The sequence below is a fragment of the Myodes glareolus genome, chromosome 5 (genome assembly GCF_982192425.1).
Source record: "Myodes glareolus chromosome 5, mMyoGla1.1, whole genome shotgun sequence".
In the NCBI taxonomy this organism is placed as follows: domain Eukaryota; kingdom Metazoa; phylum Chordata; class Mammalia; order Rodentia; family Cricetidae; genus Myodes; species Myodes glareolus.
In genome coordinates, this window is record NC_142030.1 from 70,792,634 (window position 1) to 70,803,084 (window position 10,451).

Sequence of the window (10,451 nt, forward strand, 5' to 3'; positions counted from 1 at the left end):
CCACCTCCCCAGTACTGGAATTAAGGTGTGTGCTACCGTGCCCAGCTCAGGCAAACTGACAAGTGTTCTTTTATGTTTACCGTTCTCTTATTGTAGTGCTTACTTTGGCATATAGCCATTTTGGGGGGAGATGTTTGTGAGAAAGTGGACGGTACCAGTTATGTTTCACTCTTTATTTTTCCCCCTTCTAGGTTTTGGAGTGTCACAGACCAAAGCCATCATGACGCTGGTCTCTGGGATTCCAATGGGCCCACCCCGGCTTCCCCTGCAGAAAGCCACCCAGGAGTTTACAGCTAAGGCTGAGGCCAAGCTGAAGAGCCTGGATTTCCTTCCTTTCCCTGGTATAAAGGGGGGGAACCTGGGAGCCTGCAGCTAGTGCCTGTTAAGTCTGGGTATGTTTACTGAGACTTCACCCATCTTCAATAGTACATTCTCTTCTCAGGGACTTTTTAGATGATTTTGAGCTAAGCTTTCTTTTAGCAAATGGAATCCCACACTAATAAATATTTAAATAACAAATGTGGTTGTTTTATTTATTAAGACAGGACCGTGTAGCCCTAGCTGGCCTGGAATGCACTTTGTAGACCAGGCTGACCTTGAACTCAGAGATCTGCCTGCCTCTGCCTCCCAAATTCTGGGATTAAAGGAATGTACCACTACAGTCACCCAGCCTAAATATCAATTATGAACCTAAAAATGTTTGCGTCATAAAATGATGGACCCTGAATTTCTTGTAAACAACTTGTTTTCCTCTGCTCTGAGCACGAGACCCTAATGGCAGGCTGTTGGGGCTACAGTTGAAAGATACCAAGAGCCGGGGGTGTGGTCAGAGCCCTAAATAAGCTTCCCCTGAGCACAATAAAGTGGGCATTCTTGGCATTTTTGTATCAGAGATGACCCGGGTCCCCATGTCACTCACTGTCTGTGTGCATGTCTTTTTAAGTCTCCAGCTTAGTTCTCAGCTCACCTACCATCCCATAGTGCAGGTGCTACAATAAAGAAGTCATAAACCATAGGTTATTAATTCATAAAATAATTGTAGAGAAATATCTGGTTATATAGATGAAATGGGACCAAGTAAAAACTATAATAATAATTACAATTATTAATTATGTGAATTAATATAGTTACTATTATATTGAATACTGTATTAATTATATGATTGATTAATAAATTTCATCTGCCTTTTGGGAGCACTCATTGTCTTAATCTTAAAGTTTCTAATTTGAGTATTCTAGCTCATTGAATTTTTTTGTTTGTTTCTTTTGAGACAGGGTCTCACCGTGTGGACCAGGCTGGCCTTGAACAGACCAAACCCAGCTGTTTTCAAATAATTTAACTGGGACTGGAGAGATTGCTCAGTGGTTAAGCGCATTGACTTCTCTTCTAGAGGACCCAGGTTCAAATTCCCAGCACCCACATGACCTCATACCTAATCTGTAACTCCAATTCCAGGGGATCTAGTGCCCTCTTCTATCATGCATGTACTGTCCCCAGGGCCAACGATGGGACTGGATCCCCAAGAACAGGTAGCTGTCAGCTACCTGGTGTGGGTATTAGGAACCTAACTCAGGTCCTCTGGAAGAACAGCAAGGACGCTTAACTCCAATCCTGGTAATGCTCCTGCCCCGCCCAACAGGGTTTCCCTGGCTGGATGTCTTGGAACTGTTTGTAGACCAGGCTGATTTCTAACTCAGAGATTACCCCTGCCTCTGCCTCCTGAGTACTGGGATTAAAGGGGTGTGCCACCCCTGCCACCACCACTCTCTGACTTCTTTTCCTCAGTAATCAAATAGTTTTGTTTTTAACTTAAAGCTGGGGCTGGAGAGATGGCTCAGTAGTTAAGAGCACTTGCTGTCCCGGAGGACCCAGATTCCATTCCCAGCACCTATATGACTGCTCACAACTCTTGGTAACTTCAGTTCCAGAGGATCTGATGTCCTCTCTGGCCTCCACGGGTACCAGGCACACATGTGATTCACACACATACATCCAGGCAAAGCATTCAGACGTATGAAACATTTTTTAATTTAAAAAAAAGCAACCAGACCTAAGCTAATAGGATAACTTGAAGATAAGCATAGATCTTTAGTTTTTTAAAAGTCAAGTGTGGCAGCTTGAATGAGAATGGCCCCCAGAGGCTCATGGGTTTGAATACTTGGTCCCCAGTTGGTGGAGTTGTTGTGGGAAGGATTAGGAAAAGGGGCACTTAAAAGAAATCCCGACTCCTAGGACAGAGAGGGCCTGAAGAAACAAGCTCCACCGGGAGCAGAAGCCAGGAACAAATCCAGCCTTGGGAGCCAACCCAGTCCCAGGACACTGGTGGATCAGGACTGAGCCAGCGACCAGATCCAGAGTCAGCGATCTCCACCAGAACAGGTCCAACTCCAAGCCAGGGACTTCTGCTGGAGAAGATCCAGACCAAGATTTACAGAAACATATCAAAGCCAAGCAGCCTAGGCCAAAGTAGACCTGAGACAGCAAACTCCAAGGGAGCAGACCAAGGCACAGGAACACTGAGCTGTCTCCAGAAACAGGAATAACCAACAGGGTAACTAGAACTGTGACACTGACTGTACCACGAGCTTTGGATTCACTGGCACCTAGATTATTCAACAGAATCCCAGACAGCCGCAGCCACACCTATTAGAGGAAAAGATAAATAGAAAAGGTAAGATCACATGCTACAACACAAAGAGCAATACAATCCAGAAAATCCTAAAGACCCTACAAAAGCAAGACCTGAACAACCAAATACGGATGAACCAGAAGAAAAAGAAGAAAATGATCTAAAAAATAACCTCAAGGGGCTGGAGAGATGGCTCAGAGGTTAAGAGCACATTGCCTGCTCTCCCAAAGGTCCTGAGTTCAATTCCCAGCAACCACATGGTGGCTCACAACCATCTGTAATGAGGTCTGGTGCCATCTTCTGGCCTTCAGGCACACACAGAATATTGTATGCATAATAAATAAATATTAAAAAAAATAACCTCAAGAGAATGTTTGAAATTCTTTTTTTAATATTTATTTATTTATTATGTATACAATATTCTGTCTGTGTGTATGCCTGCAGGCCAGAAGAGGGCACCAGACCCCATTACAGATGGTTGAGAGCCATCATGTGGTTGCTAGGAGTTGAACTCAGGACCTTTGGAAGAGCAGACAATACTCTTAACCTCTGAGCCATCTCTCCAGCCCCATGTTTGAAATTCTTAAGATGAAATGAGAAATTACCTTAAAGAAATGGAGGAAAAAACAAACAAAAAATTGGAAGATATCAGCAAATCACTTAAAACCAAGAAAAAGAACTCAAACATATAAAAGAAACTATTCAGGTATTGAAAACTGAGATGGAAAAAATAAAAACACAAGCTGAAGGAATTGTAGAAACAGAAATCATGAGAAAAAGAGCAGGAACCACAAATGCAAGCATGAACAACAGAATACAAGAAATGGAAGAGAGGGGCTGGAGAGATGGCTCAGCGGTTAAGAGCATTTCCTGCTCTTCCAAAGGTCCTGAGTTCAATTCCCGGCAACCACATGGTGGCTCACAACCATCTGTAATAAGGTCTGGTGCCATGTTCTGACCCATAGACATATACACAGACAGAATATTGTATATAAAATAAATAAATAAAAATTTATTATTAAAAAAAAGAAATGGAAGCGAGAATCTCAAGCGCTGAAGATACAATAGAGGAAACAGACTCATCAGTTAAAGAAAACATTAAATCTAACAAAAGCTTAACCCAAAATGTTCATGAAGTATGGGACACCATAAAAAGGCCAAATCTTAGAATAATAGTTATAGAAGGAGAAGTCACAGAAAATTTATTTAACAAAATCATAGAAGGAAACTTTCCCTACCTAAAGAAAGATATGCCTATGAAGATACAAGAAGCTTACAGAACACCAAATAGACTGAATCAAAAAAAAAAAAGCCCTCTCGCCACATAATAATCAAAACACTAAACATACAGAGTAAAGAAAGAATATTAAGAGCTGCAAAGGAAAAAGGCCAAGTAACATATAAAGGTAAACCTATCAGAATTACACCTGACTTCACATTGGAGACAATGAAAGCCAGAAGGTCATGGTCAAGCATTATGCAGACATTAAGAGACCACGGATGCCAGCCCAGACTACTATACCCAGCAAAACTGTCAATCACCTAAAAGGACAAAACAAGATATTCCATGACAAATCTAGATTTCACCAATACCCAGCCACAAACCCAGCCCTACACAAAATATTAGAAGGAAAACTCCAACCCACAGAAGTTGGCTACACCAACAAAAACACAGACAATTGATGATTTCATTACAGCAAATCCTAAAGAAGAAAAAAAAATGCACAAATTAACATCACCAATAATGAAAACTAAACAGGAGATAGCAACCACTTGTCATTAATATCCCTTAATGTAAATGGACTCAACTCACCTATAAAAAGGCACAGGCTAACAAATTGGATACAAAAACAGAACCCATCCTTCTTCTGCATACAAGAAACTCAACCTCAAAGACAGACATCGTCTCAGAGTAAAAGGTTGGGAAAAAATATACCAATCAAATGGACCTAAGAAACAAGCAGGTGTAGCTATCCTAATATCTAACAAAATAGACTTCAAGCTAAAATCAGTCAAAAGAGACAAAGAAGGACATTTCATATTAGTCACAGGAAAAATCCATCAAGAGGAAATTTCAATACTGAACATCTATGCCCCAAATACAAGGGCACCCTCATACGTCAAAGAAACACTTCTAAAGCTTAAATCATATATTAAACCCCATACACTAATAGTAGGAGACTTCAACACTCCCCTCTCACCACTGGACAGGTCAATCAAACAAAAAAAAAATGAACAGAGAAATAAGAGAACTAACAGATGTTATGACTCAAATGGACTTAACATATCTATAGAATATTCCATCCAAACAGAAAAGAATATACCTTCTTCTTAGCACCTCATGGAACCTTCTCAAAAACTGGCCACATACTCAGTAACAAAACAAACTCAACAAATACAAAAAAAATTGGAATAACCCAATGTACCTTATCAGATCACTATGCTTTAAAACTAGAAGTCAACAGCAATATTAATTCCAGAAAACCCACAAACACATGGAAATTAAACAATGCTCACCTGAATCATCGATGGGTCAAGGAAGAAATAAAGGGGGGAAATTAAAGACTTCCTAAAATTCAATGAAAATGATCACACAACATACCCAAATTAATGGGACACAATGAAGGCAGTGTTAAGAGGCAAGTTTATAGCATTAAATGCCTACATAAAGAAGCTGGGAAAATCCCACATTAGTGAATTAACAGAACATTTGAAAACTCAGTAGATATTAGAGCTCAATAAATATCAATAAAATAAAGGGGAAAAAAGGGAGAAACAGGCCGGGCGGTGGTGGCGCACAACTTTAATCCCAGTACTCGGCAGAGGCAGGAGGATTTCTGTGTGTTCGAGGCCAGCCTGGTCTACAAAGCGAGTTCCAGGACAGGCTCCAAAGCAACACAGAGAAACCCTGTCTCGAAAAACAAAACAAAACAGAGAGAGAGAGAAAAAAAAAATCCAGAGCAGGGGGAAGGAGAAGTAGACTACTGGTCATGGCCAGGGCTAGGGAGTGGAAGAGCGGGAGAGAGCAGTGGAGATACTGAGATGGCAAGAGAGGAAGAACAGCACATTCAGAGCAAGAAGGCAGCCAGAGAGAGGAAGTGAGAATGGTGAGTGTAGCTGGGGGAAGGCAGGAGCCTGGAGAGGGGTGCTGGGAATGAGGATAGAGGGAGCCTGGAGGTCAGCCTGGGCTTTGACATGCAACCACAGGTACAGGTACACCTCAACAGAGCCCTGTGTCCCTTTTGCCCTTAAGGGAAATGACTCCTTTAGGCAGGGAACAGGCCTCACAAGTTCCTGAGGAATGCTGGCTTTTACGCAAGTGCGAGAAACCCTTTCTTTAGTCCAGCTTGAGGTCATTGAAAACTAAATAACACAAGGTCACTGTGTGTGTGTGTGTGTGTGTCCGTGCTGTCAGGTTGGAGGGCTGTTGCCAGAGCTCTGCTCTCTTCCCACCACAGTGCTCATGGGGATCCTCCCCTCCCCTCCCCACTACAGTCCTTCCTGCTCTGTCTGGCCTCAGTCTTGCAGGGATCCTCTAGCCCCTGCCTCCTGAATGTTGGAATTGAAGGTATGTGCCACAATGCCACACGAATTAATTTTTCCATGAAAATAAATATTGTGCAGGGTGATGGTGGCACATGCCTTCAATTCAGCAGAGGCAAACTGATTGGAGAGACCCGGAGCTCTGATGGGGTTGGGTTTTTGTAGTAGCAAGGTGGGGTGTGTGTTGACAGGTGATCCTATGGTTGGAACATTAGGAATTTTCTTTGGATGGTCTGTTCCTGGGTGGTGCCTTGGTAATCTCAGTTTGTAGTCTTTCTTGGAACCTGGGTAAACTACTAAGACTCAGGCCTCTATTGAGCTTGTCTTGGCTGTGTGCTACAATAGAGATCCACCTCCTCTGCCTCCCGAGTGCTGGAATTAAAAACTGGTGACACAAACCGGGTGGTGGCGGCACATGCCTTTAATTCAAGCACTCGGGAGGCAGAGGCAGGCAGTTCTCTGTGAGTTCGAGGCCAGCCTGGTCTACAAGAGCTAGTTTCCAGGACAGGCTCCAAAGCTACAGAGAAACCCTGTCTTGAAAAACAAAAACGAAACAAAACAACAACAACAAAAAAGCAACAACAACAACAAAAAAGATTACCAGGGTCGGCTGGGTGGTGGTGGTGCACACCTTTACTTCCAGTACTCAGGAGGAAGAGGCAGGCGGATCTCTGTGAGTTCGAGGCCAGCCTGGTCTACAGAGAGAATTCCAGGACAGGCTCCAAAGCTACGGAGAAAGCCTGTCTGGAAACAAAAAACAAAACAAAACAAACAACAAAAAAAAATCAGGACAGGGTTTTTCTTTTTAGGTATCCAAATGTTGTGTGTTGCAGCCTCTGTTTAAAGATAAAAATCTGAACTCAGCTCCCTGGAAAAGCTGTCAGGACAAAGCAACCTGGAGACTGACCACACCTAGGACTTCTTGTGCCTTTACTTAAAGCATAGGAAAGTGCTGTGAGCAGATCACAAAATTAGGAATGGGGAGGAAAGCATGCACTTTCTTAGAAAAGCTCACAACTTGATAGAAATTTCTTCTGCTTTATTACTATTCAAAAAGCATAGGGAACCCCTGCTCTCAGGGGACTTTCTAGAATGACTGCAACTCAAACCCACATCTCTACCTACCTCTTACAGTCTTCTCTCTTTTTTTTCCTTTTCTTTATTTTTTTCTTTTTTCTTTTTTTGGTTTTTCGAGACAGGGTTTCTCTGTAGCTTTGGAACCTATCCTGGAACTAGCTCTTGTAGACCAGGCTGGCCTCTAACTCAAGGAGATCCACCTGCCTCTGCCTCCTGAGTACTGGGATTAAAGGCGTGTGCCACCACTGCCCGGCTCTTTTTGGTTTGTTTTGGTTAGGTTTTTCGAGACAGGGTTTCCCTGTATAACAGTCCTAGCTGTCCTGGAACTAGCTCTTGTAGACCAGGCTAGCCTCGAACTCAGGGATTCACCTGCCTCTATACAGTCTTTTCTTGTATGGGAGGGGTGAATGGAACCTGCAGCCCTTCACATAGAGAAGAGCAAACAATACATCAACTCATTAAGTCACCCCCTACCCTATGCTTGTTCAAACCCAGGTCTTCTTCAGTGAAACCAAGAAGAAAACTTGAAACCAAGATTATGCAAACAGCAGCTCCTAGGCCTTGAGCTACTCATTTGAGTAGAGAAAATACCAGCTAAATTGTGGTTTTTCTGTCAATACTTTACTTACATGAAATAATGTGAAACATGGAACACTTGATTTTAAGTTAGACAACCAAGAGGATTTTTTGAAGGATTATCTGACATCATCATCACACAGCTATTAAGCATAATGTGGGCAGAACCTATACCCCGGCAGAACTTTTATCTCTGAACATGAGAGTGGTCAAATTTTGAAAGATGAACCACTAAGGAAACCATGGCTAATGTATCTATATCCTACACAACAGCTAGACTATACCTCAGAAATTTCAGTGTCCTACATTTGAGCCAGACCTTGGGTGTGCCAGGACAGAAGGCCTTGTAAGTGCAACCATTGAGTAACGAGCCTTCTCAACCTCTAGCCAGCACATGTTCTCAGAAAAGTGCATCAGAATCTTTGGGGTTAAATCCAAGTCCTGTTTGCCGCCTGCAGAGGATTCTTTCCTGTAGCTTTGATAAAGTGCTCAACAAAAGTGCCTGAGCAGACAAAGAGAGGGAAGGTTTATCTGAGGTCATGGTCCCTGCGGCAAGGAGCTTGAAGCAGCTGGTTGGTCACATTGACCTGCAGTCATGAGACAGAGGAACAAATGCCTGCACTGGGTTCATTGTCGGGGTTGTTTTGTTTGTTCGGTTTATTTTAGACAGGGTCTCACTATGTATCTCTGAGTGGGCTGGAACTCACTATGTAGATCAGACTGGGTTCACACTTAGCTTGGTCTGCCTCCTGAGGGTTCAGATTAAAGGCGTGCACCCTCACTCCTTCTAGATTCTCTTTTTTTATCTCTTCTTTCTTTCTTTCTTTCTTTCTTTCTTTCTTTCTTTCTTTCTTTCTTTCTTTCTTTCTTTCTTTTTTCCTTCCTTCCTTCCTTCCTTCCTTCCTTTCTTTCTTTCTTTCTTTCTTTCTTTTTTTGTTTTTGTTTTGTTTGTTTCTCCCGAGACAGGGTTTGTGTAGCCTTGGCTGTCCTGGTATTAGCTCTGTAGACCAGTCTGACCTCGAACTCACAGAGATCTGCCTGCCTCTGCTGGGTGTGCAGAGTGCTGGGATTAAAGGTGTGCACCACCTTTTATTTTCTTTTTTTTCTTTTTTTATATTTATTGAGCTCTACATTTTTCTCTGCTTCCCTCCCTGCCTCTCCCCTTCCCCCTTCAACCCTCCCCCAAGGTTCCCATGCTCCCAATTTACTCAGGAGACTTTGTCTTTTTCTACTTTTTACTTCCCATGTAGATTATATCTATGTAAGTCTCTTTTAGTGTCCGCATTGTTGTCTAAATTCTCTGGGGTTGTGGTTTGTCTGCTGGCTTTCTTTGCTTTATGTTTAAAAACCACCTATGAGTGAATACATGTGATAATTGCCTTTCTATGTCTGGGTTACCTCACTCAAAATAATGTTTTCTAGCTCCATCCATTTTCCTGCAAAATTCAAGCTGTCGTTATTTTTTCTGCTGTGTAGTACTCCATTGTGTAAATGTACCACATTTTCCTTATCCGTTCTTTGATCGAGGGACATTTAGGTTGTTTCCAGGTTCTGGCTATGACAGACAAAGCTGCTATGAACATAGTTGAGCACATGTCCTTGTGGCATGATTGAGCATCCTTTGGATATATACCCAAAAGTGGTATTACTGGGTCTTGAGGAAGGCTGTTTCCTAATTTTCTGAGAAATTGCCACACTGACATCCAAAGCGGTTGTACCAGCTTGCATTCCCACCAGCAATGCAGAAGTGTTTCCTTTTCCCCACAACCTCTCCAGCATAAGTTGTCATCAGTATTTTTCATCTTGGCCATTCTTACAGGTGTAAGATGGAATCTCAGAGTTGTTTTGATTTGCATTTCTCTGATGGCTAAGGATGTTGAACATTTCCTTAAGTGTCTTTCAGCCATTTTAGATTCCTCTGTTGAGAGTTCTCTTTTTAGGTCTGTACTCCATTTTTTTATTGGATTATGTGATCTTTTGATGTCCAATTTCTTGGAAATCAGACCTCTATCTGATGTGGGGTTAGTGAAGATCTTTTCCCATCCTGTAGGCTGTCGTTTTGTCTTGTTGACCATGTCCTTTGCTTTACAGAAGCTTTTCAGTTTCGGGAGGTTCCATTTATTAATTGTTTCTCTCAGTGCCTGTGCTACTGGGGTTCTATTTAGGAAGTGGTTCCCTGTGCCAATGCATTCAAGTGTACTTCCCATTTTCTCTTCTATAAGGTTCAATGTAGCTGGCTTTATGTTGAGGTCTTTGATCCATTTGAATTTGAGTTTTGTGTATGGTGATAGATATGGGTCTATTTTCATTTTTCTACATTTTTCTACATGTTGATATCCAGCTATGCCAGCACCACTTGTTAAATATGCTTTCTTTTTTCCATTTGATATTTTTTGCTTCTTTATCAAATATCAAGTGTTCAAAGATGTGTGGATTGATATCCAGGTCTTCTATTTGGTTCCATTGGTCCTTCTGTCTGTTCTTATGCCAAGATTCACTTTCTTTTTTTTAATATTTTATTTATTTATTTTGTATACAATATTCTGTCTGTGTGTATGCCTTCGGGCCAGAAGAGGGCACCAGACCTCATGTGGTTGCTGGGAGTTGAACTCAGGACCTTTGGAAG

General features: G+C 42.1%; 1 protein-coding gene across 2 annotated transcripts in view; it reads left to right on the plus strand.

Moving 5' to 3' along the window:
- Positions 1–519, plus strand: part of Npl (N-acetylneuraminate pyruvate lyase) — a 42,312-nt gene extending 41,793 nt beyond the window's left edge. For both annotated transcript variants that reach the window (XM_048431089.3, XM_048431091.3), the window contains exon 12: positions 192–519. In XM_048431089.3, coding sequence (XP_048287046.1) covers positions 192–376 — 185 coding nt within the window. In that variant the 3' untranslated portion in view covers positions 377–519. The remainder of the gene's footprint in view (positions 1–191) is intronic.
- Positions 520–10,451: the final 9,932 nt, after the last annotated feature.